Source organism: Culicoides brevitarsis, chromosome 3 (assembly GCF_036172545.1).
Source record: "Culicoides brevitarsis isolate CSIRO-B50_1 chromosome 3, AGI_CSIRO_Cbre_v1, whole genome shotgun sequence".
Lineage (NCBI taxonomy): Eukaryota > Metazoa > Arthropoda > Insecta > Diptera > Ceratopogonidae > Culicoides > Culicoides brevitarsis.
The window spans coordinates 31,908,585-31,933,397 of NC_087087.1; the positions used below are offsets into that span (position 1 = coordinate 31,908,585).

Sequence of the window (24,813 nt, forward strand, 5' to 3'; positions counted from 1 at the left end):
TTCAAGTAAAAATTTTTATTTAAAAATTATTAAAATTTTCAGATATTATTTTTTAAATTAAAAAAAAAATTAATTAGATAAAATTTATTTTTTTAACAAATTTTTATAAAAATTCTTATTTTTTTTTATTTTAATTAAATTTAATTTTTTTTAATTTTCCAAATAAAATCTGAATAAAATATAATTCAAAATAAAATTTTTTTTTAACTTTTTCAAGAAGAATTTTCATAAAAAAAAATAATTAAAACTTGAAAAAATTAAATTGATTATTTAAGTTAGTTAATTAATTAATTTATTTTTAATTAAAATTATTTTTTTTTAATTAGAAATAATATTTATAGTTTATCTCAATTTATTTCAATTTTTATTTTCATTTTAAAAAATAAATTATTTAATTTTAATGATCTTGAATTGCCTTAAAAAATTTTTTTTTTCTAATTTTGGGTAAAATTTTTGAATTTAATTTGAAAAATCTTCATAAAAATTCTAATTTTTAACGAAATTTTTTTTTTTAGTTTACTTCACGTGCATCGTCAAAACAATGTACAACGTTTTGTATTATCAAGTAGTGACGCAACTTTGCACGACGCTCTCCGAAGTCGATTGCATGCGAATTCTCAACACCTACGGCAATTACGAGCAAGTTGGCGACGTGCGAAACATCGGAGCTGCCATGGCTCTCGTTTTAACAAACATGGAAAAGTGTCGTCACTTACGGAAAGATGCTGTCGACGAAAAAATGGCCGATGCCGCAACTGCAAGCGAACCTCTCGATTTACAGCCCTTCGAGCTTGAACTACAAAAACTTTGTCTTCCATTTTTGCGAGTTGCTGCCTTGCTGCGTCACCACATCTACCATCAGGAACTACCGCATGTCGCAGCGACAAATTTAGAATTCGCCCGTTTAGTTTACTTCTTGGAACTCGTGACAGTCGGCATGGATTGGAGCGAATTTGATGCCACAAAAGCGTTGTGCTTCGCCGAAAAAATGAGCATAAAACTGCCGATTCAGTGGTGCTCGCAACTTTTGGATGTGCCGCCGCCGCATCATGTCACGCGAGACTTGATTTTGCAGCAACACGTTGCCTGGCAGCAACCGCGACTGCTTCGATTGCCACGAGAATACGAAAGATTGTTTACGGTAAGACTCATTTTTTTGCGTTTCAGGCTTTTGCTTATCTCTTTTCGACATTTTTTGACAGTATTATCACGAACAAGTGTGTCCCAAATGTCAAAAAGTACCAAAGGAGAGTTCTATCTGTTTGCTGTGCGGCGCTATTGTTTGCCTCAAACAAGCATGTTGCAAAGAAGATAATTGCTGTGAAGCTGTCAGAGTAAGTTTTACAACCGCAAACACGAAATTTTCCATTTCAATGACTTTTTTTCGTCTTTTTAGCACTCAATTACCTGCGGAGGCGGCACTTGCATCTTCTTGGTAGTGACTTCAACGTACATTATCATCATCAGAGGACGTCGTGCTTGTCTCTGGGGATCTCTTTATTTAGACGATTATGACGAAGAAGATCGAGATCTCAAGTAATTTCCCTAAAAATTAAACTTTTAAATTTTTTTCTCAAAAAAAAATTTTTTTTAGACGCGGAAAACCACTTTACCTAAGCGAGGATCGCTTCAATCTCCTCGAGTCCCAATGGATTTCACATAGATTCGCTCACACCAAACACACATGGGTCTGGCATCGAGAATCGTTGTAAATTTATGCTCAATTAGCTCACAAAAGTCACGACAAGGTCCCAATGTATCCATTTCCCTCACACAAAAACACACACGAAAAAAATGTAGACAAGAGCTTGTGATATTATTTTTCTTCAAATTTTGATTTTTTTTTTATTTCTTGCCCCTTCTTAATATTATTTTTTGTTTGTTTTTTTGAATCTCATATGAAATATGATCAAGGAACGACGCAATAATGAATCTTCCAAACAAACCCCTTGAGTTTGCTCAAAGAATGTTGAATATATATATAAAATATACGTAAAAAATTGATGTCTTACACTTTTGAACAAAAAAAAAATTATTAAGAAAAATTATTTTTTATTAAAATATTAATTAAAATTATTAATTAATTATTTTTTGTATGAAAAAAAAAATTATTATTATTATTATTAAATATTTACTACTTAGATAACCACTACCAGACGTTGAAATAGGCGTTAAATAAAATAAAGCTGCGTTAATATTTGCGCTTGATGCAAGAAAAAATGTTAAATTATTATTAAATATAATATTATTATCAAAATAAAAAAAAAAACATTAATGTAACTCACGAAATTAATTTTGTATTTTTAATTAAAGAAAAAAAAATTAAGGCTTCAATTAATTTAAAAATTATTTGTCTGAGAAAAAAAAATAAGCTAAAATTATTTTCTTAATTTTTAAAATTAAAAAAAAAATATTCAAAATTAAAAATTTAATTGAAATTATTTTTTTTGCGAAATTAATTAATTTTTATGCAGGTAAAATTATTTTTTTTTGTTAGAAAATAATTTTATTAATTTTGAAAAGTTAAAAAAAAATATTAAAAATTTAAATTCCAATTAATTATATTTATTTTCGTAAAAAAAATAATGTTGGTTATTTTTAAAAATTAATTAAAATTATTTTCTGAGAAAAAAAAATAATTTTCTTATTTTTAAAAATTTAAAGTTCAATTAAAATTATTTTCTGATTAAAAAAACTAATTTTTTTATTTTTAAAAATTAAATAAAAAATTATAAAAAATTCAAAAAATAAATATAATTATTTTTTGACAAAAAAAAATAATTTTCTTATTTTTAAAAATTAAATAAAAAATTATTTAAATTTTCAAATTCAATTCAAATTATTTCTGCGAAAAAAAAAATACCTACTGAAAAAAATTTCTATAAATAAAAAAATAATTTCTTAGTCGTAAATTTATTTAAAACTCATTCAGATCATTTTTCTCTATCTAATTGTTAAAATTACATATAAACACACAACAAACACAAATTACGCCACTTCGACATTGTTCCCACTTTCAGCATCTTTTTCCGCAAAACTCTTCTCTTTACGCTTCATAATATTCGGAATGAAGAAAGACAACACTCCGCACGCGATCAAACTCGTACCTGACCCAATAAAGGTCGCACTGCAACTTGTTTCAATGAAAATTCCCACGACGTATGATCCAATGACGCTTCCTGCGCGTCCCGACATCAACGACAAACAAATCGCCATCGCCCGAAGGTTCGTTGGATACAAATCGACTGTCGCAGCATTCACCACAGCAATTGTCAATCCACACCAGAGCAGAATAACGTAATAAATGATGGCATATTGGACTCCTGTGAAGGCAGAAGCAATTCCCGCAGCACCGCAACCGACAAAAACGAATACTAAAAAGACGGGAAATGAAGTTTTTTTCCAAAGTTTTATCGAAAAATAGACTTACAGAGAATTGGGAGTTTGCCAACTTTGTTGATAAGAGCTCCAATGATGGAAAATCCGACAGCGTACAGAACTTCAAGCATCATACTGTTCTTAAAAGTTGAAAAATCGAGTTTTTGGTTACATTGTTCGACCTGAAAAAATAAAAAAAATCGTCTGAAAAGATTCAAAAAGGAAAATTTAGGCGTACAAACCGTTGCTGTGCCATTAGATTCCAACACACTAACGTCAAAAGTCGTAAGTTCGACAATTTCACACAAAGTTTTGTCGTCTGTGCCGTTCATCTTATTCGAATATTCCGCAACCCGGTTCAAAATATCCGGAAAAATCATGTACATCCCATTGGAAGTGACAAAAATCCCGAATTGCAAGATACAGGCGATGAGAGTTCTGTTCAAATAGGGCGGTTTGAACAACGGGAACGTCTGATCGATGATTTTTCGGAACAATTTCAAGATACTTTTCCCATTACTTGTGTCATCCGTGCTGTTATTGTTATTTTCATCGATTTCGCAGTCCTTGCGCTTCTTCACGGTCTCACTTTCGTCGACAATTTGTGTCACGGGGAACGTTTCCGGGTCCTTACCCGTGTTAAAGGCATAAACTTTCCGCAAAATCATGATTGTCACATCGTGATGCCCCTTGGAATACTTATATTTGGGACTTTCGGGCAGCTTGTACAACGCAAAGGCACACAAAACGCTCGGCAATGTGCAAACTACGAGGAAAAATCGCCATGGTTTGTACAAAATATCAAAGACAGGTACGTAAAATTGCCATTCTTGGTTCAGGCACATCAACGCAAGCAACGGCAGAGCCATGCAACCAAACCCGAAGACGATACTGGCTCCCATAACACTCCGTGTGCGTGTTTTTGCGTCATGAAACTCTCCCAAGTAGGCGTAAATTGTCGCTGAACCTGCAGAAACGAAAAATCCGCAAAGGTATCGCAGGATCACGAGCATGTAAAAGTTGTTGGAGAGCGACGAGAGGACCGAACAAACTGACGTGATGAAAAGTGCGGGAAAAATTATCTTGCGACGTCCCTTTGTGTCGGCGAGGAAGCCCCATAAGTGACTGCTGGAGATGATTCCTGCGAAAAAAATCGATTTTTAACCTAAAAAAAATTTTTTTTTTGTAATTTTTGATGAAAATCTCACCTGCAAAGGCAATTGCACTCAAAGTTCCTCTTTCCTGTGTGGTGAGAAGTAAGTCACAAGTGGCATTGGTAATCACATAACTTATTCCTAAGGTCTCTAAAAGTACCTAAAAATTAATTTTTCGATTAAAAAATTTTTTTTTTCACGAAAAATCAGTAAAATTCCTTACTGTGCTTAAAATAATTCCACTAATAATCGTAATTAAATAATTAAATTTGCCGAATTTTGTGCAAGCTAAAGCTTCCTCTAACGTAACGGTTCTTTGAGTTCTTTTCACGTCGACTGTTGTGTCTCTTACGATGTCTGAGGAGCACATTTTTCTGTCTATTTTTATCTTTTGTTCCAATTATTTCAATTTTTTTAGCACACTTTAGTCTTCCGGTTAACACATATTATTAAAAATTATTTTTTTTTATTTAATTTTTCGAGCCAGCCGACAGATTCGAGATCTCCGTTTCTACTGAGACGATTTGCCGCACAGTAATTAAATTTATACACAAAGAGTGCATGTTTTTTATCTTTGTTTGGCAGATATTCGGTCGTCTCTAAGAAGATAAAGTCACAGATAAAGGCGTTTTTTGCTGTTTTTGCATGAGGATTACCGTTTGTCGCTACTCTGCTACTGAATTACGAGGAACGGGGGAAAGGATTTTTATGGATTTCGTGAAATAATTTCGATTTTTCCCATCGTTTCTAAGATTTTTGTTGATTTCTGATGAATTTTCAATATAAAATGTGATGTTTATGTGTCAGAAATGCGTTTTCGTGAACAGTTGTCGACCGGGTTGTTTGTTATTTGCATTTTGTCTGAGCTGCCTTGGACGATAAATGACGATGAGAGCTTTATTACATCAAATAAATAACAAATATTTGCAATTAGAAACGTTTTTGATTAGAGACGATGCCGAGAAATTACAATGTACAAGAAACTAAGCTGCAGTTGGACAAGCCTCCATTTTTTTTATTTAATTTTTTTTTTTTTATTTAAAAACGTAAGCAAAGTGATAAATTTTGAGATTTTTAAATAAATATCAACATTTGGATTAGATTTTTTTTGTGTTGCTCGCGATTTTTCTACGCGAGATGATGACACAAAACAAAGATGATAAGTTTTTTTTGATAAGATTCGCCGAAAATGTAAAAAGTTGACATAGAGACACACAAAAAAAAAGTTGGCGAGTAAGAAAAGTGATTTATATTTGATAAAATTTTGCAATTAAAAAAAATTTTTAAGTTACAAGCATGTTAGCAAAAAAAATTGATGAAAAAAAATTTAAGTCAAAATCTTCTTATTATGAGGGCTCACATACCGATTTTTCAAAATTTTTTCAACTTTTGTAGATCACGGTTCTCCAGCTGAAATTGAAGGTTTTGGCATTAGAAACAACTTTTGTTTTGGACTTTTTCTAAATTCTGCGTTTCCCATGTACAGGCGCCATTTTAAGATGTTAGCTTAAAAGTTAGATATTTACCATTTATATTTATATTTATATTTATCAAAATTCTCAAAATTTGATTCAAAAATTTTTTTTTAATAAAATATTATTTTTTTTATAATGATTTCAAAAAAAATTAATTTAAAAAAAAATTGGGAAAATAAACAAAAATTATCATTTTTACTAATGATCAATAAAAAAATAAATACTTTTTTTGACATGATTATTTTTTTTCTAACAGTTTTTAAATTTTCCTTTAAAAAATGTATTAAAAACAAAATTATTTTAAAAGAATTTTTTTTTCATTAAAATTTCTATAAGAATTATTTTTTGTTTCTGATAACTTTAAAGCTGCGGACAAAATTATTTTTTTCTATATTATATGTATATTATATGCATATAATTTTTATATATTTTTATTTAATACAAAATATTAAAAATTTTAGCTTAAATCGAAGTTTAAATTGTAAAAATTAAACTCTTACACTCTTATTGACTTATTTTTTCATCGAAATTTTCAATTTTTAGTATGAAAAAAAATTATATAAAAATTATATGCATATTACATACATATTATATACATATAATATACATATAATATAGAAAAAATTAATTTTGTCCGCCACATTAAAATTAAAGGTTTTCATTCAAAGTAGAAAAAATTAATTTATTTTATGTTTTAATTGAATTTATATTTTATTTTTTTTTTATTAAATTTTTAATTCAATTTTAATTTTTAATTAAAATTAAAATTAATTAATTTACAAAAAGAAAAAAATATAAAATATTTAGAGAAATTATTTTACCTTTTGTTAACTTTAAATAAAAAATTAATAGGTACAAGACAAGAAAAAAATTATTTTCCTGAAATTTTATGTTTTAAATAAATTTGAAACCTAACCTACTAAAAAAAAACAAAGATAAATAGATTTAAATTAAATAAAAAAAAATATATAAAAAAAAAATAATAAAAAAAATAAAAGTGCTACTTACAAAAAAAAACATATTTGGCTGCACAAACAAAAAAATTTAGTGAAACGAAATTTTTTTATAAATTTTCAAAGCAAAATCTATAAAAACAAAATTTTTGATATTTTCACTTGATTTTTTTTTCTGAACATGTAAATTCAACATAAAATAATAAAATAATTTAAAAAACTTTGAAAAAAAATTGTTAAAATTAAAAATTTCTCTGTTTAAAAAAAAAATAATTTTTAAATTAGATAAATTAATTTTTTTTGAATAAATTAAATTAATTTTTCACAATTTAAAAAAAAAATACTTACTTCAAAGACATTAAATTCATAATTTTAATTAAAATTTTTCCCAATTTGACAATAGATTTAAAAAAAAATTAGACGCAATTCAACAAAAGTTGACCTATCACATGTTTATCTCAAACCCCTCTTTAAATATTTTTCACAAATATTTTTCTTTTTTTTTCTTATTCAACTAAAATTCCAAAAACATCGTGATCTGTTAAAAACACTTGACTTTCTATTTATTTCTCTTTTTTTTTAATATTATTCTTTTGATACAATTTGGTATCTCTAGTCTACAAAAACAGATAAAAATAAGGAAAAAATACTCAAAAAATGGACGAATGTGATGCAGGTATCTCTCGGAAATTAAGCCAATTTTACGTTGTATAGACCGTGGAGTCATCTGGATTGATAATTGTCGGTCTCACAATCAACCTTCGACGTTCTTCGAGACTTCGTGTAGGAATTTCCGCGGGTTTGGTCGTTTCATGAATCAATTCCGGTGGATTCTAAAAAAAATAAATTGGTTGAATTTCAGTTTTAATGGAAAGTTAAGGCAATAAATTTCCCTTTCTTTGATTAATTGTTCAATAGTTGCATAAAAGTCGTTAAAATAGTTGAGAAAATTAATAGAAATAGCCTTGACATTTAATGAATTTGCATGCAAGTCAATTGAAATCTATTCTAAAAATTTTGTTTGAGCGACGAAGCGAGTTAAATGCAGTTAGTAACAGCCAATAACCAATGAATTAGTAGAAAAGAAAAGAAAACGGTGTCTACTCACTCAAGATAATTTGTGCATTTTTCGGTGTTTTATTTTCTTTTCACACGAGTGCAGGTGTGCCCTTACATTTCTAATTACAAACTGGGAATATTTTGGTCTTTTGTTCGAATAAATATGAGATTTTCTTAAAAATTAAATTACGGGACGGGACAATAGAAACCTACACTAATTAATTATTCGATCGCCACGAATAAAAATCGTTCTAAAAATAAAAGAGAAGAAAAAATTAGTAGAAATTAGTCTCCCGCCTTCGAACAAAAAATATTTTTTTTCCCTTTAGAAAAGTTAATTATCCCAAAAAACTACAGAAACTCCAAATTTTTGATAAAAATCAAAAAAAATTACCGAAACACAATCGCACGAATTGTGATCAAAGTGATAATTAGTTGAACATTGCTTGATGTCGCGGCAACGGCAAACGCACGAACTGGAGTCCCAAATTTTTGTTGCTCGATCCTGTGAAAGAAAAAAATAAAAAAAAATAAAAGTCAGGCGTCTCCATTTGACACTAACTAACAAAATTTTATCGCCAACGGGGTGAAATAAAGGCAAGTAAATATTTTTCAATGTTTTGAGTCACAAATTTATTTATTTGCGAAGCTAACTGTGTCACTTTTTTCCGTTTCTAGAGCTTTGCTAAGTAGCTAATTAGTATTTGTCTCGTTGTTTCTTTCTGGAACCTCGTCACGGCAAAAATCTGTTTACTTTACGTATATTTAAATTTGAACTAAACCTTGAAAGATTGCGCGTGAAGATAAATTACATCAACAAAAAGTTGTAAAGATGGGTTTTTTGACGTTAATTTGATTTAATTTCATTAAAAATTACATTTTGAGTATAATTGACAGGTAAACGTCAAATTTTATGTCAAAAAATTATGAAATGTCAAAAGTTGCTTGAAATTTTCTTACTTTTTTGACAGTCAATTGAAGATTAAAATGTACTGAAAATGTCAATTTTAATAAAATTTTGACAAAAGTGACATCTGTCAAGTGTCAAAAGTGACAAATTAAATTAAATTTGACAGATGACAGTTGAATTTAATTTAATTTGTCATTTTTTGACATTCAATAGATCTCAATTTTGTGAAAATTTTATCAAAATTGATAAATTCTGTAAATTCTCATCATAAATTGACTAAAAATGTCAAAAAACTTTAACTCTCATCTGTCAAATTTATTTTTATCTTTCTATTTTGACATTTAACAAATGTCATTTTTTGTCTAAAATTGTCAATTTTGGTTCATTCTAGTCTAAGAAAGAAACCTCCGAAGGCATCTGTTTAGTTCTTAAATTTGAATTTTTTAAGGAAATCTTTTGAATCAAAAATTAAAAAAAAAAATAAAATTTAAAAAATATTTTAAAAAAATTATATTATTTAAAAAATTAAAAAAAAATAATTCTAAAGTATAAAGTTTTTAAAATTAAAAAAAAGTAATATTGCAAAAAAAATAAAATTTTAAAGATTAAAAAAAATTAAATGTTTATTAAAAAAAAATGTAAAAAATAAAATTAAAGAAATCAAATTTTTAAAATTAAAACAAAAAAATAAAATTTCATAAATTAAATAAAATAATTCTAAAAAACAAAATTAAATTATTAAAATTGAAAAAATTAAAAATTCATTAAAAAAAATAAATGAAAAAAATTATTGCTCATTAAAAAAAAATAATTTAAAAACAAATTAAAATTTAAAAAAATCAAAAACCTAAAATTTTTAAAATTAAAAAAAAATTAAAATTAAAAAAATTGAAAAATAAAATTAAATTTTTAAAATTGAAAATAAGAATAAAATTCTTAAAATAAAAAAAAAATAAAAATAAAATTAGTAAAATTCCAAAAATTTTTTTTTTAATTAAAATTTTAAAAATTACAAAAAAAGTTGCTTTTTGTAAAAAAATTAGTTAAGAAAATAAAAATTATTTTAAAAAAAATAAAATTTGAATAAAATAAAAAAAAATAAATCATCAAAAAAATTAATAAATGATTCTGAAGTATAAAATTTTTTAAATTAGAAAAAAATTAAAATTTTAAAGATCAAAAAAAAATTGAATGTTTATTAAAAATATTGTAAAAAAAAATTAAAGAAATCAAATTTTTAACATTAAAATTAAAAAAAAAATAAAATTTAAAAAAATTTATAAAATTAAAAAATAAAATAAAATTTTTAAAAATAAAAAAAAATAAAATTGGTAGAATTCCAAAAATTATTTTTTTTAAATTTTAAAAATTAAAAAAAAATGCTTTGAAAAAAATTAGTTAAAAAAAAATTAAAAAAAAAATAAAAAAAAAACAAAAAAATAAATTTAACTCAATTTGAACATTAAAAAAAAATAAATAAAAAAAAATTTGTGCTTTAAAAAAAATTAAATTAGTTGCCTACTAAAATTCAGACACAAAAGCAAACAAAAACTAAATTTCAATACAAAGTTCAAAGCAAATATTTTGCTTGCTCAAATTTTCTAAACATCGTCAACTGGCTTTAAAAATTATGTCATTACGAGGCAAAAAGAACAAAAAGAATGTTCCACGGAAATTTCTATGCTAATATTTATCTCACATCTTATCTTTTACGCACATTCCCCGCATTTGTTTGCCCAAGGCTCGTGTCACATCTTTTTTTTTTAATTTATTTACCTGTAAGCACTTGTGTTGATCATCGACGTTCGTGCAGTAGCATTTACACTGCGATTTGTCGTATTTCTGGAACGCTTTGTTGCAATCCTCTTCTTTGATGCGACAATCACATTTGCATTTCAGATGCTCTTCGACCGGCATGAGATCTTTACCGCGATAAGTCATCTTTGTGCCGCCCGTATATTGACTTTTGATTACCTGAAATTAAAAAAAAAAATTAAAATGTCGTTCATTGCATACTTTTTGGCGATTTTTTTACTTCATAAGTGATCGTTTGAATTTCCGTGGGCTGACAACTCAACAATTGATGGGAACAGCAACCGCCGCAACGCTTAACTCGGGTGCATGAGGGGAAATAAACGATTGTGGGATCACGTTCTTCCTTCGGGCGCAACGAAACAACTGTCGTATCGGGTATACAAGCAGCTGGTTTGGGTCTAATCGCTACGGAGCGTTGTTGGTAAGACACTTCACTCGAAGTTCCTTGAAAAAAAATCAAATTTCTTATCATTAAAATTTTATTTTAGACAAAAAATCAAATATTTACCATTGACCAAGAGATAAATGTCGTCTCGTTGATCGATTGTGTCCTCATCCAGCATGCTGTGCACATAATCCGAATACAACTCGTACTTGTTGAGCTCCTTGCCGAACGAAATGGGAATTTCCAAGCTGTTGTCATCGCATTCCGGGCACGAATCTCCCTCTGTGGCACGTTTTCGGATGTGACTCGATGCGACGATCGTCAGTAACAAACAAATAATTATTGCAATCTTCTCCATGGTGACATCAAAAGTTAACTGCAAGCGAAAAAAAACGGAATTAGTGCCTTTTATAGTGCTTGGCGAGACAAAAAAGAGCCTTATCTCGGTAGTTGTCCATGATCTTAGACCGAAAAATACACGTAAATGGTTGGATATTGTCATTATTAGTAAGAATAAATGTTTATCTATTGTTCAAATAAGAGACGCTGATAAAGTTAGCATAAGATCGAGAATTGAATCACGTAATTTTACAACATTTTTGTGGAATTACGTTCAAAAATGCTCAATATTTACGTCGTAAAAGGTATTTTATCGTTCTTTTGAGCTCTTTTCTATGATTTCATGAGAAATCGTAATAAGGTTTGTATTGAATTTTTAAAATTTCTTTATTTTTAATTGAAATTTTGTCTTTTAGGTTGAAATTCAGTTTAAAAATTTACAAGAAAATTGTTCGAACAAAGAAAATTATCATCAATATTATGAGAAAAAATCAATTTAATGGAATTTGGATTTTTAAGCTAAATAAATGAGCAACATGAGTCGCTTTGAAGAAGGTAATGACGATCTTAAGAATTTAAAATTCAATAAAGAACGTTTTGGACCTTTTTAACTAAAATTTCTTGTATTTTAACGAGATTTTTTACGAGATAAATGTAAATTAGGTAAATTTTATCTTAAAAATTTAAGGAATTTCTTAACATTGCTATCAAAAAGCTATTTAACGGCATTAAATTCTATTATATCTCAATGAATTTATTAATAATGGACCAAAAATAGGATTCATACAAGTTAAAAAACTCGTAAAAATTAAATTTTTTTTTTAATTTCTTAAAAAAATATTTTTTTTATAAATTTTTAATAATTTTTTTTTATCTTTTTAGGCCATTTTTCATCAAATCAGTCCATTTTTTGCTTCAAATTATGCTAAAAACAAGCTCAACTTAAGCTTTTAACTGATAAAAAATACTTCAAAAGTATCTTCAAGCCTTTTTTCATCAAAATCTTCAATTATTCTAACAACATTTTGAACCTCAATGGACCTCAGAGCAAAGTTACAATGAAGAAAAAATCAAAAAAACGTAAAAATTTATTTTCAGGTGAGAAATTATGAGATTTTTTATAATTTTAGACTTTTTTTTAAAAAAGAATAAATAAAATAAAATTGTTCCTTATAAAAAAAAATAGTTAAAAAAATAAAAATAATTAAAAAAAAAATTAAAATTTCCAAATAATCATAATTTAATTTAATTTAATTATTTAATTTATTAAATTTTATTTTAAATTTTATTTAAAAAAATTTCAAATTTTAATTTTGAAAAAAAAATCAAAAGATTTTTTATAATTTCTGCCTTATTTTGTTAATTTTTTTATAAAAAGTTGTCTTAATTTGACATTTTAAGCTGCTTCAACGAAAAGGAGATCGAAGGTCTCCGATACCAATTCAGATCATTGACCTTTAAAATTTTTGATAAAAATATAAAAAAATTTTCTTAAAAAATTATTTTTAGATAAAAACTAAAATTTTTCGAAGCCTAAATCCTTAAAAACATCACGAAACAACTTTTGAGCTCATTTATGATCCCCCCATCACTGCGTCACATCATTTAATTAAGCCGCGCGCCAAGGTTCAGTGCTAAATTACAAAAGAATCAACATTGTGTGTTGCCATTGTTTGGGCAGTGATCTATGACGTGCTCCGTTCAAACCTCATAACAACACGATAAAACGCAAAAAAAATTTTTTTTTTCGTTCATTCATCGCTATTTGATAATCCATGCATGCTTTTCGTGCATTTTTTGTGTCAATTCACGCCGTAAGAAGAGTTTAACGATAAAAATAGCGCGAAACCCTCATGACATCGACTTATGTAAAGCTTCGAAAAAATTTGCCGACAGTAATTCATCGTAACAGGCGCCTCTTTTCTGCGAATTATTTCATGACAAATCCCGAACGAATGCACTTTTCGCTACAAATTTATCTAAAAAAAAAAAATTTTCTCGGAATTTTAGTTTCACGTTCGCGAGAAACCGCAAAAGTATGTCTAATGTCAATATTTGCCGACGGATGACGACGAAAAGAAGCTTGTTCGCTACAAAAATTAAACAAAAACTCAAATATTGAAAGAGCAACAGCAGCTTTTGTTACACGACTACCTTATCAGTATGCAAGTTACACACGAAAAAACGCAAGAATATGTGGAATTTCATTCGTAAAGTAAATAAATTCACGTAAAAATTCAAAACGAGATGACTCATCGTGAATTTACTCAGGTGTGTGACAGGTAGAACTTGTTTTGAACTTTTTTTTCATAAGCAACTCTCTCGACGAGACTCTAATTTGCACACAATGCGCATTTAGGAGCGGAGAGAGGTGATAAAAATAAATAATTTATGAGGAACTTAAATTAAGTTGGCTGAAAATAGAAAACAAAACAATGTCGCGAACGATGTTTTTAATTCTAGATTTCGATAAGTGATGCAATTAGGCGTTTAATTCGCAAAGTGAATGCTGGAGGGAGATCGTGTTGATGTAATTTGAGACGATCTGTGGAATAATTGCGGGTAGAAAGGCATAAAATGATAATCGCCGGTAATTTTATTGACTTGGATTCACCTTTAGAGGTAATTTATTGTGATTTAATGGCTTTGGATCAGTTTAAAAGGTAAGAATTTGCTTTAAATTTACGAAAAAAAATTTTTTGATTGATTGTTTTTAGATATTTTAAGGCTTTGATGAGAATTTTCATTATAAATTATTAAAAATTATAAAATTTCGAAATTTTTTAAAAATTTTAATGGTTGTTGTGCAAAAAATTAATTTTGTAAGTATTTTTTTTTTGTCGAAATTATTTTTTTTTATTTTTAATGAGACTCAATATCCTTTCAAAAAGACTAAAAAGTGAAATTTTAAACAAAGAAATCTTTAAAAAAAATTTTAAAAATTAAATTTTAACGAAATTTTTAAAAGTTTTCAAGAAAAATTGAATGTTTTAATTCAAAAAACATCTTAACGGAGATTTTTGTAAGTATTTTTAATGAATTTTTTTTCGAGAATTATCAATGAGACTCAAAAATGCTTCAAAAGGATCAAAATTTGAAATTTAACAAAAAGTGACCTTTTAAATTTGTTTCAAAATTAAGATTTTAATGAAATTCTTAACATTTTTCAGAAAAATCCATCGTTTTAGAGCAAAAAAGGTCATAATAATATTTTATGGGAGCTTTTGTAAGTATTTTTTAACGAAATTATTTTTTTTATATAAAAGTCAAAAGTCTTTAAAAATTACCAAAACATGATATTTTATACAAAGTAACCTTTAAAAATTGCTTTAGAATAGAGATTTTAACGAAATTAAAAAAAAATAAGAAAAATTGATAGTTTTATAGCAAAAATGTCAGAAATTGGCCTTTTTCTATTTTTTCTTACAAAAAATGTATTTTTTTTTTAAATTTTCAATGTTAGGTCTCAAGTATTTTCAAATGATTTCAATAACATATTTTTATAAAAAATTAAATAAAATAAGCTTAAAAATTAAGATTTCATTAAAATTTCCACGCCAAAGAACTTTTTAGCTTTAAAAAAAATATTTTATAGACAAATCCGGCATATTTTTGAACCATAAATTATTCATTGAACTCATTAACATTCTCGAAAGCCGTAAAATTAACACTTTTCCAGCTATTTACTTTCCATCCGATCAAAACATCCTCTCCTACACATGTTTACTATATCCTGTGTGAAGGTCGTTCGGTAATTAATTGACGTAGTTTGCTAATAATCTCGTCACTTCGATTCGTGTAAATTAACTCCCTTTTTTGACATCCCACTTTTCGGAGTCATGTGACGCATTCTTTGGCACATATTTCATCGTATTTATCTAACATTTTTATCAAAACACTCGCAACTGGTTTAACAAGTCCATTTGACGAGTCTATTGTTATATAAGGCTCTTGATTCACTTCGCTTTGAGGAATATTCTACTCACTTTTCACTTTTTATTTTTTTTTATTTTTTGAGTTCTAACAAGACTCAATTGATGAATTTCCTTAATTTAATAAAAATTCTGACGTTCCGGATATTCCGCTGCTGCAACTTTGCTAGAATATTTAAATAGTTGCTCGAAAAAAATTTAAAATAATAATAAACAAGTCTCACAAAGCACGCACGTGTGACTTTACTGGACGACGTTAAAATTCAAACTAAAAACTTGTTACGAGTAGCAACGTTACCTACACAGGTGAATTTTCAACACACATTATTTATTATTTACCTACGATTGGCAATGGCATGTGTGTTTGTGTCTGGCACCTTGTAAATATTGTACGTGTTTCGTTCTCTCGTATGGAAATTTTAAATCATTTATTATTATTTTTATTCAAATTTAATACGAAATGTGCATACATATGTGTGACTTGTTTACCATTTTTTTTTGTTTTTTTCAGAGTATGTCACCCGTGGAAGTTGCTATGATGTCGTTAACAAAAGAGGAAGTTGGAACGTGCAATACTATCTTCAGGGAATTTTTTGAGGAGAAGAATTTTCCAATCAAGACACGTATCGGTCAAGGGGGGGTTTCTGTTTTTCGGGTATGAAGCTCGAGTATATTTTGGGCAAGAATTTTTGAGTAACAAGGTAAATTTATAATTTTCAAAAAAAAATAATTATCTTTTATTTATTTTTAGGATATAAAGAGGAAAGAAAGGAAGTTGGATTAAAAACATGAAAAACATTGGAAAAATTTTACTCTACAGATCTTGACAAACCTTCAGTTGGCATCAATTTGGGAAGCCTCATGCAAATCTTGAGTACTTCAGCGACTCTAAAATAAAGCCATTTTTTCAGCGAATATGGACGACATACATTGAGATAGAAGAAATATCGTATCCTGAAGCTTTTTGAGTTGATAAAATATGAGAACGCAATGATGGTTTAAAAAATCACAAACAAAATGATGAAAACTAATTGATATAGTTGATATAAGATTATATAAGAAGTTTAAGAAACCATATTTGCAGTATTATCGACGACTTGAGGTTTTAGGTATGCGACCCCTTGCTTTTAGACGTGTGATTCATGATGGCATGTTTCTATATAAAGTAGTGAATGGCATTCTCGAAAATCTGCCAGAAAATCACTGGTTTTTCGTCAAAACCCATTCAATGTACGGAAAATGTCTTTGTTCGGAATACGTTACCACTCCATAAATTTCGCATTCAACAATGACATGCCACGAACTCTACAAAACTCTTTTTGGAGTTGTAACATTTTTGATGGCACTCCTGATGTGTTCAAGAAGCAATGGATCGACACTATTTTGGCACTATGTCTATCTTTACTTTTTACTTACTATGTCTATCTTTTCTGATATTTATGTACTTCAATCTCTTTTTAATGTTCTCTAGTATCGATATTATTGTTTTTTAATCATATATAAACACATGTAATTGGGCACTGCCTGTTTGTGTTTCTACTTGCTGGCTTTGCCAACCATAAAATAAAACTCTAAATGACAGAAAAGTAATTAGAGAAAATCTTTCTGCTGAGATTTGATTAATTTTAGGCAAAAACGAACTTTTTTTAATTCTCTAAGATCAATTTAATAGATGACTTTTATTTAATTAATTGATAATTTCTTCTGATTTTTTTTTTTATGAGATCTGAGTCGATATAAAATCCGAAAATTTTTGAAATATATCGAGCATCAAAACTACCAACAATTAGAACCCCTCAATTACTCAGGTATTTAAACAATTGCAGCTTATCAATGTAGTATTCACGTGAAATCGTCTGACTCATTCACGAACAACTTTATCAAAATAAAAGAAGATTTTTTAATTAAATTATTGCTCAATTACGATGACAAATTTTTAATAACACAACTAGGTAGTCGGCTGATGATGACTCAAAAAAAGTACGTTTCGATCATTCGATGTTTGATAAGATTTTAAAATAAATAAATCGGTCAAGGCAAGTCATTTGTTTGTTTACATTGATAAGCATCGATTGTTGAATTCTTAATAAAAAGTCCTTCAATATCACTTGAAAATTTTTTTTTAATTTTATTTTAAAATAATTTCTTTTTTTTATACAAAATACAAATTTTCTAACGTACATATAATTTGTCGAAAAAATATTCGACTAAATACAAATTTTAAACTAATATTGCCTACGGAAAAATGCTAAAATAAGCAATTTGAACACAAAACGTTACTACATACTTCAGGGAATCACCAAATCTGGCTGCGGCAGTAAATCGTTTTTGTGCAAACTGTGAATGATACTTGAATACCATAAAATTAAATCGCTGTAAACGTCACCGCCGAATACTAAGCCAGAGTACGGGGAGTCTTTTGTGCTGAAAAAAATATTTAAAAAATTAAGAATTTATTAAAATTCGTAAAAATTTGAGTTCTTACCGCTTTTTAAAGTCACTTTCGATCAAAGTAATCGCCCATCTCAAATTTTGTTCGCGTTTCGATTCACAGCCAATGTATGCCGTCACTTGATTCAAGCTAATATCCTTGACTTTTACGACATTTTGCTTTTCGCGCTTCATAACCGTAATTCTAGAGTCCGTTAATTCAAGAATGAACGGTTTTAGGTTCTTCGATTTGCGATCTGCGAATTTTAGTTCGCTGTTTGGCGTGAGAGTTGGTTGTGTAGATAAGCAACGTTCAATTTCATACAGGAATTTTGTAGGGCGAATTATGAGACAATTGTTTTTGCGATCTTCTTCGGACCAGTTTGTCCATCTAAAATTAAAATTTTTGATTTTTTTCGTTGAAAAATTTGATTTTAAGGGACTTACCTGCATACAGTATCAAGAACTTTTTCATTGTAATGCATGGGACGTTCCAATTCTTTGTTGTTGATGATTTCCACGAGAGTTGTTTTGTACGCCTCAAGCTTCAATTTGGGACTAAGTTCCTTACAAACCTCATAAACTGTCTTTAAAGGCGTCAAAGTGACATTTACTTGCAATTTTTCTTCCTCAGGATTTTCTGGATTAGCGTCGACTGCAATCCATATCCTTAAATCGCCGGATTTTTTGACATCTGAGAGATTTTCCGCCGCTTCATGATATTTTTTCAATACAGAGAGCATAATTTGTTCCTTTCGCACTTCTTCTCCTGTGAGCGGGAACAATGCCTTGAAATGTTGAATCAAATCTTTGATGACATCGCATTCCTTTTGCGAATATTGGACTTCTTCGCATTGTGGATTTCGGATCAATGTTGGTCCCCATACCATGGAAAGGTTGTCAATGTTCATTTTGTTGCGGATTTTTTGCGATTCGATGAAATGCAAGTGTCCCACGATCTTTTTTAGTGTTTGATATTCCACGGAGGGAAGTCTTTCGAGCAATTCTTGGTAACATTTGACCTTTTCCTGTTCATTTCTCATATCAGAAACGGCGATAAATTGCATACTTTGAAGCCCAAGTAGCGGAGTTGGCAAATCTCGCATGAATTTCTTCAGGCAACTTGACGCGTCGTGTTCACTATACTCGCCACGGGTCAATTCCACGGCAAATGCATCAGTTCTGAATTGTTTAAGCAACTTTTGAACATTCGATGCTGATCCAACTTTACGATAAATGCCTTCCGTCATGGACCCATAAGCATAAATAAAGTTGATGCACTTGTCGATTAAGACGGGAACATTATCTTTCGTGAGTTGCTGCTGCTTGAGTGTCGATCCGTTGGAATGTGCGGCATCTTTGACGATATTCTTCCACATTTTGGTCTCTTTCGATGAATCCATGATCAGATACAGCGTCGTGTACGGCGGACAATCGATTAAGAAGCACGGACCTTTCTCGACATGCAAATTCGAGATGCTGTTATCGTCATTTTCCTTCATTGTAAGTAGACGAGCTTTGCGTAAATCTAAATTTTCGATTATTTTATCGGTGAAATTGTAGAAAAGCAAGCGGCGACGACACAATAACAACCAGGCGCCAGTCCATTCTGAAGAAATTGATTTCTAAAAAACAAAAAAATTAATTTAAGCTAAATGTTAATCAAATAAATTTCTGAATTTTTGAAAATAAAATGAAGGGGAGCAAAATAAAAAAAAAATTGAAAAATTATTCCATAAAAAATACAAAAATCATACAAAATTTTCATAATTTTAACAATTTTTGAGCGTTAAAAAATTTTTTTTTTTGGTAATTGAGATTTGCTAATTTAAAATAGATTTCAAAATATTTCATATTAAAATTTAAAGAAAAAAAATCATAAAAAATAATTGTTAAAAATTTTTTAAAATAAATTTAGTAAATAATTTTATGGAAAATATTTTTTGAGAAGAAAATTTAAGTTAAAATATGATTTTAAAAACAAAAATTGAAAATTTTGTAAAAAAAGTTTTTTGAAAATTTTGTAAAAAAAAATTTTCTAAAAAAAATTTTTGTAAATTTTCTAAACAAAAATTTTTTGAAAATTTTGTAAAAAAAAAATTTAAAATTTTGTAAAAAAAATTTTGAAAATTTTGTAAAAAAAATTTTGAAAATTTTGTAAAATTTTGTAGACAAAAAAATTTTGAAAATTGTCTAAATAATTTTTTTTTCAAAATTTTGTAAAAATATTTTTCATTTTCATTTAGAACCGCTTTAAAAATAATTTTTTGATGAAAATCGCAGAAAAAACTTACTTTCATGTAACACCAACCACAGCGCGTGAACTCAGAAGTATAATTTTCGGGAAATTTATCGATGAAGGACTCCAAAATCTTTTTCATAACCGAATTTCGTTCAGTTTTTCGATGTAATCCATAGATATAACTCGATTTCTGTGTCTTTACATTCCCATTGTTGCCAGTTGTCAGTATCAAATTCGCATTTGTCATCGTGGTATTGGGAGACATTTTCGGAATTGCGACATTTATCTCAAAACAATGCAATTCGACGCCACTTTCCGAGTTGAATTTGTTACTAATGACCGTTTGGATGCTCGTAATGAACTTCAAAGGGAACGTTTCCTTGATCTGGGTCATATTTTGGTCCTGAAAAGTCACGAGTTTTTGATCTCTTATCTCAAAGTACCTCTGACTAAGTTCCTTCATGAGATCTTCTAAGGCTCCGCTGGGTAATTTCAGTAAATGACCACGATGAGAAATGTATTTGTCATTTAACGGTGGTTTTGGGACCATTTCCAACAGTGTTCGTACCTCAGGTTTTGATTGTTTCAGGCTTGGACGACGTTTGATGTTGCCCAGCAAGTTGACGAAACGATTTTTGAAGCTTATCGAAGATGTAGATGGGCTGGGGGCAAGTCCTAAAGCCATTGCTTCATCATATGTCGGCAGAATTTCGTCTGTATTGTTGTTATTTGTTGCCGTTGGAGCTGGAGGAATGATTGGAATCATCGATTTTGTCACTTTTTCCGTCTTTGTTGCACTAACGTTGACGGGATCGATGCTCGTACTCTTCTCAAAGATGCTGGGATCGTCACTGAGATCATGCCAAATGGTAGTTTTCTTATGGGGTTTACGCAAATCGACCTCATTAGCGACTACGGGGTCCTCAATTTTAGCTAAATATGGAACAACGGATGCCTCATCGCATAAATTCTCGGTACTATCCGCTCTTAAGGACAAATTTTGATGAATTATCATGGAGGGCTTCTTCTCCGCAGGATCTTTTTTCTTCTTTCGCAGCAACGAGAGTGGTAAGGGAGGCGTTTTGACCTTGGTTTCTTCCTCTGCGGATGGTTGGGGCAACGAATCGAACCTCTCAGGAGGCGTTGGAAGGTTTTCCGATTGAATACTGTCGCCATCGGAGCTGTCTTTGTTGCTGCCACGCACAATTTGAACATTTGTATAATTATCGCCGCTCATCAGGTTCTCAATGAGGTTCAAACTGTCCGTTTTTGGATGCAATAACGGATCAAATTCTTGCACAACTTCAAAACTCGCGTCTAAAATGTTGTTCATGTCATCTCGGGTGGTCTCAATTCGCTCTGTGACGGAAGTTGAAGCCACCGGATGCAACAAATTCGTCTGCATCTCACTTAATTTCTCGTAAAGTAAAGCGGAACTGCTCTCGTTATTCGCATAAACAGGCTCCGGCGAGCTCGAATCATTTTCCAAGGCACTTTGATCAATATACGACCATTTACTGATGTTCGACGATGGATATGACAAGCTCTCATTGACATCATAAGTCGCACGAACAGTTCCCGTGTATTCTGGCTTTTCTCTCAACAAAACTTCCTCATCCGAGTCATCCTCGTCATCAGAAATGCGTTTGGGTAACTTTTTAATTTTCCCGTAAATCCCGTCAGTGCCGGGCAAAACGGGCGCCGGATAATTCGGGCATGGAATGCTATCGATAGACGACGTGCTCGAAGACGAAACTGAAGCAATTGCATCTAAAACGTTCGTTTCGCTCTTGATTCGTGTCAAACTCGTCTGTTCTACGTTCGATTTCTTGTTATTGAGCTTAGACAAGCTTTTTGTTGTTAAATCGTTTCTTTTGAAATCCAAGCGGTCCCAGTTTTCGTCGTTTTTGACAACTTCCTCGTACGTTGGAAGAGGCTCCTTTACCCTGCGACTCAATTTTGGGACTTCATACATGCTCAAGCGACTCAAATCCTCGATATTATTCGCTTTGCTACTCAATGGACTCGTAAAACTCAAGTCGCGGAACACAACAGAATCATTAACCGGCAGACTCATTCGCGACGAGTCCGTTTCGGAGTCAATTTCGTGCTTTTTATTCCGCAAAATGCTATTTGGGGTGAGTTTTTTCAACTTTTTTTGTGCAGTTTTCTTCTTTTCCAGGGTCCAAGACTCCATTTTCTCCTTTGATCGACGATAATTCTTGTCGATTTTGTGTTTTGCCCGTTCCGTCAACGATTCTGAGAGCAATTTCGATGTTGCTCCAATGGATTTCAGCAAATCTTTCGGCGATGATGTCTTATAAAGTGTCGAACTGTCCATGCTGGCGCCGCTATTTGATGAATGGATGCTATTACTGCGCTCGAGACGTCCATTACTGCTTGAAAGGTCGTAACTTTGACTCGAAGATAATTTTTTATGCGGAATTTCGGGAGGCACGGGTACTTTTCGAATCGCTCCCGTTGAACGTACGACATTTTCTTCGTGTTTTTCAGTCTTGTCGGGCACTTTTTCGGGTTCATCAGCTGTTGGAGTGCCTTCTTTTGATGCGGAAACTTTTTTACGAGGTGCGGGTTTTGGCACATTCGTTAAATTTTCCAATTTTTCTTCGATTTTTATCACACTTTCTTCAAGTTTTTCACTTTTTTGCTCAATTTTTTCTGAAATTTTGATGTCGTTCGCCTTTAGCAGCTGCACATTTTCATAAACTTCCGCTTTTTGTGTGGGTGCGGACTTATCATCGTCACTTTTGTTGACTAATACCACATTCTCGTACTTTGTAAAACGATTGTTATCAGTTTCATCGGCTTCTAACTTTTGTTTTGTGCGACGCGGCGCTGGAACGGGACGTGTAACGTCGCTCATCGTGCAATCTGGAATGAAAAAATGCGAAAAATTGCGTTAAAATGATGTTAAATTCATTAATTTTTGATGTGTGTCGTGAAATGTGGGCGAAATTTCTTCATTTTTTCGATTTCGAGACTACGAACCGTGGCGAGATGAGTAATTAAATGAACATTGGCACACAGGTCAAGGTCTAATTAGTGCTTTGTGACTTCCTTTGATGCCTTTTTTCGTGACGCGTCGCGAGAATCGCACTTTTTATCTAAACTTTTCACTTTCTATTGGTGAATTGACAGCGAACGATGCGAAAAAATCGCGTATCTCACACAAAATAAACAATAAAACTCTGAGACAATTGCTTCATAGTGTTAATAAATTTCAATTATGATGTGAATGGCTGTACGGAACACACACAAATATTTGAACGGTGCAGTAACCGATGTTCTTCGTAAATAGTATGAGTCATCAGCGGCAGTCCTGCTTGCTTTTCTATAAATAATTTTCTATGAATGAACATTTTTTCACAATTTTTCATACAAAAGTCATCATAATTGAACTTTCTGATAAGAACTCGTTCCATTCCCATCTAATTCTGACCGCAGCTTATCACTTTTTTTGATGAGATAAGCACAATTTTGTTTCAAATAAATGCAAAATCAGCATTTTTGTGTTGAAGTCGCACCCAAAATGCGATTTTTTGTCTTAGATCACCGCGAATTCATGTAAATTCATTAAAAAGGTGACTCCCGTATGCGTTCAGACACTTGTTGATGCCTCAATTAAAAGTAAATCTTGTTTGGGTTGGGACGGGACACACAAAGGATTTTTGTTTTTGTTGCTTTTTTACCTCAAGTACTGATTTTCGGCAATTTCTGGCGTGATACGAGACTTTAATGCCGCGAAAGGGACATTTTGTGACCAAAATTGGCAATTAAAATAACTCAAAATACGGGAAATTATAATAAAATATGAAGGAAATGATAATATAAACTCTTATTAGCTTCGGTATGGTGTCGTATACTGTACGGCATTGTGTGTATCAGCTGTCAGGAGGATAGTGAATTGGATTTCTATTGAGGACGATACAAAATTTAAAAAGTTTCAGATTTTTAGAATTTGAAAAAAAAAAAAAATTTTTTTCTGAAAATTTTTCAAATTTGTTTCTAAAAAAAATATTTATCTTCAATTTTACAAATAAAAATAAAAAATATAAATTTTAAAATAATTAAAAATTTTTTACTAAAAATTTGAAAAAATTAAAGACGCCATCCTTTAATTAGTTTTTATTATTTTTTTTGAACATTTTTTGTAGACAAATTTCTGAAAATTTTAATTTTTTTTTTCAATAAATATTTATTTTCGAATAATTATTTTTCTTAATTAATTAATTATTTTTTTTTACAAAAGTTTATACTTTTTCACAAGAAAATATTAATTTTTGAACTGATTTGAATCAAAATTTTGAACAAATATTTAATGAATTTTTTTTATTTTATTTTTGAATTTTTTATTTGTTTTTTAGATTCAAAGTTTAAAAATTTTTATGTTAAAAAAAAAGTTTTAAGTATTTTATAGAAATTTTTTTTTAAATTCGATCGATTCGAATTTGAACCAAAGTTCTACAAATTTTTTTTTGTTTCAAATTTAAAAATTTTAAAAATTAGAGAAAATATAAACTTTTGAAACTTACCAAAATTTTTAATACCTAGTTTTAAATTTTTTCTTTAAGAATTAAGAAAAATAGCTGAACTTTTATTTAGTTCAGTAAAAGTTTAAAAAGCAAAGACAATTTTGGGAAAAAAAATTTAAAAGTAAAAAAAAAGAAAAATTTAAAAATTTTGATTTTTTAAAAATTAAATTTTTTTAATTAAGATTTTT

The 24,813-nt window shown here is 29.5% G+C and overlaps 4 protein-coding genes across 5 annotated transcripts; 1 reads left to right on the forward strand and 3 right to left on the reverse strand.

Annotated features, from left to right (window-relative positions):
• Nucleotides 1-478: 478 nt before the first annotated feature.
• On the forward strand, nt 479-2,277 carry LOC134834628 (E3 ubiquitin-protein ligase Ubr3-like). Its single transcript, XM_063849362.1, has 4 exons — nt 479-1,141; nt 1,203-1,334; nt 1,397-1,536; nt 1,595-2,277. Exons 1-4 carry the CDS (start codon nt 542-544, stop codon nt 1,710-1,712), a joined length of 990 nt encoding a protein of 329 aa, XP_063705432.1. The 5' UTR covers nt 479-541; the 3' UTR covers nt 1,713-2,277.
• Nucleotides 2,278-2,859: 582 nt separating this feature from the next.
• Nucleotides 2,860-5,262, reverse strand: LOC134833273 (synaptic vesicle glycoprotein 2B-like). The gene is made up of 5 exons (XM_063847540.1): nt 4,756-5,262; nt 4,587-4,692; nt 3,621-4,519; nt 3,431-3,560; nt 2,860-3,374 (listed from the first exon to the last, which is right to left on the reverse strand). Exons 1-5 carry the CDS (start codon nt 4,900-4,902, stop codon nt 2,989-2,991), a joined length of 1,668 nt encoding a protein of 555 aa, XP_063703610.1. The 5' UTR covers nt 4,903-5,262; the 3' UTR covers nt 2,860-2,988.
• Nucleotides 5,263-7,497: 2,235 nt separating this feature from the next.
• LOC134833083 (platelet-derived growth factor subunit B) lies at nt 7,498-15,132 on the reverse strand. Its single transcript, XM_063847268.1, has 6 exons — nt 15,114-15,132; nt 11,253-11,505; nt 10,965-11,188; nt 10,706-10,903; nt 8,414-8,524; nt 7,498-7,793 (listed from the first exon to the last, which is right to left on the reverse strand). The coding sequence occupies exons 2-6, from the start codon at nt 11,485-11,487 to the stop codon at nt 7,662-7,664; spliced, it is 900 nt and encodes a 299-aa protein (XP_063703338.1). The 5' UTR covers nt 11,488-11,505; nt 15,114-15,132; the 3' UTR covers nt 7,498-7,661.
• Nucleotides 15,133-17,482: 2,350 nt separating this feature from the next.
• On the reverse strand, nt 17,483-23,930 carry LOC134833082 (uncharacterized). Of its 2 annotated transcripts, none has more exons than XM_063847266.1 (5): nt 23,783-23,930; nt 20,125-22,964; nt 18,278-19,455; nt 17,886-18,221; nt 17,483-17,824 (listed from the first exon to the last, which is right to left on the reverse strand). In XM_063847266.1, the coding sequence occupies exons 2-5, from the start codon at nt 22,954-22,956 to the stop codon at nt 17,689-17,691; spliced, it is 4,482 nt and encodes a 1,493-aa protein (XP_063703336.1). In that variant the 5' UTR covers nt 22,957-22,964; nt 23,783-23,930; the 3' UTR covers nt 17,483-17,688. The 2 variants fall into 2 exon arrangements, with proteins under 2 accessions (XP_063703336.1, XP_063703337.1); XM_063847267.1 differs by lacking the exon at nt 23,783-23,930 and adding an exon at nt 23,082-23,209.
• Between the last annotated feature and the right edge of the window lie 883 nt (nt 23,931-24,813).

What these genes read in the sequence shown, in the direction of transcription:
- LOC134834628 (XM_063849362.1), top strand. Translation starts at nt 542, where the DNA reads ATGTACAACGTTTTGTATTATCAAGTAGTGACGCAACTTTGCACGACG. An exon ending in AATACGAAAGATTGTTTACG is followed by an intron (nt 1,142 to 1,202) that starts GTAAGACTCATT and finishes ATTTTTTGACAG; the next exon opens with TATTATCACGAACAAGTGTG. An exon ending in GAAGAAGATCGAGATCTCAA is followed by an intron (nt 1,537 to 1,594) that starts GTAATTTCCCTA and finishes AATTTTTTTTAG; the next exon opens with ACGCGGAAAACCACTTTACC.
- LOC134833273 (XM_063847540.1), bottom strand. Translation starts at nt 4,902, where the DNA reads ATGTGCTCCTCAGACATCGTAAGAGACACAACAGTCGACGTGAAAAGA. An exon ending in GTGGAATTATTTTAAGCACA is followed by an intron (nt 4,693 to 4,755) that starts GTAAGGAATTTT and finishes ATTAATTTTTAG; the next exon opens with GTACTTTTAGAGACCTTAGG. An exon ending in AATCTAATGGCACAGCAACG is followed by an intron (nt 3,561 to 3,620) that starts GTTTGTACGCCT and finishes TTATTTTTTCAG; the next exon opens with GTCGAACAATGTAACCAAAA.
- LOC134833083 (XM_063847268.1), bottom strand. Translation starts at nt 11,487, where the DNA reads ATGGAGAAGATTGCAATAATTATTTGTTTGTTACTGACGATCGTCGCA. An exon ending in CATTTATCTCTTGGTCAATG is followed by an intron (nt 11,189 to 11,252) that starts GTAAATATTTGA and finishes TTTTTTTTCAAG; the next exon opens with GAACTTCGAGTGAAGTGTCT. An exon ending in ATTCGTGCGATTGTGTTTCG is followed by an intron (nt 7,794 to 8,413) that starts GTAATTTTTTTT and finishes TATTTTTTTTAG; the next exon opens with AATCCACCGGAATTGATTCA.
- LOC134833082 (XM_063847266.1), bottom strand. Translation starts at nt 22,956, where the DNA reads ATGAGCGACGTTACACGTCCCGTTCCAGCGCCGCGTCGCACAAAACAA. An exon ending in GTTCTTGATACTGTATGCAG is followed by an intron (nt 18,222 to 18,277) that starts GTAAGTCCCTTA and finishes TTTTAATTTTAG; the next exon opens with ATGGACAAACTGGTCCGAAG. An exon ending in GAAAGTGACTTTAAAAAGCG is followed by an intron (nt 17,825 to 17,885) that starts GTAAGAACTCAA and finishes TATTTTTTTCAG; the next exon opens with CACAAAAGACTCCCCGTACT.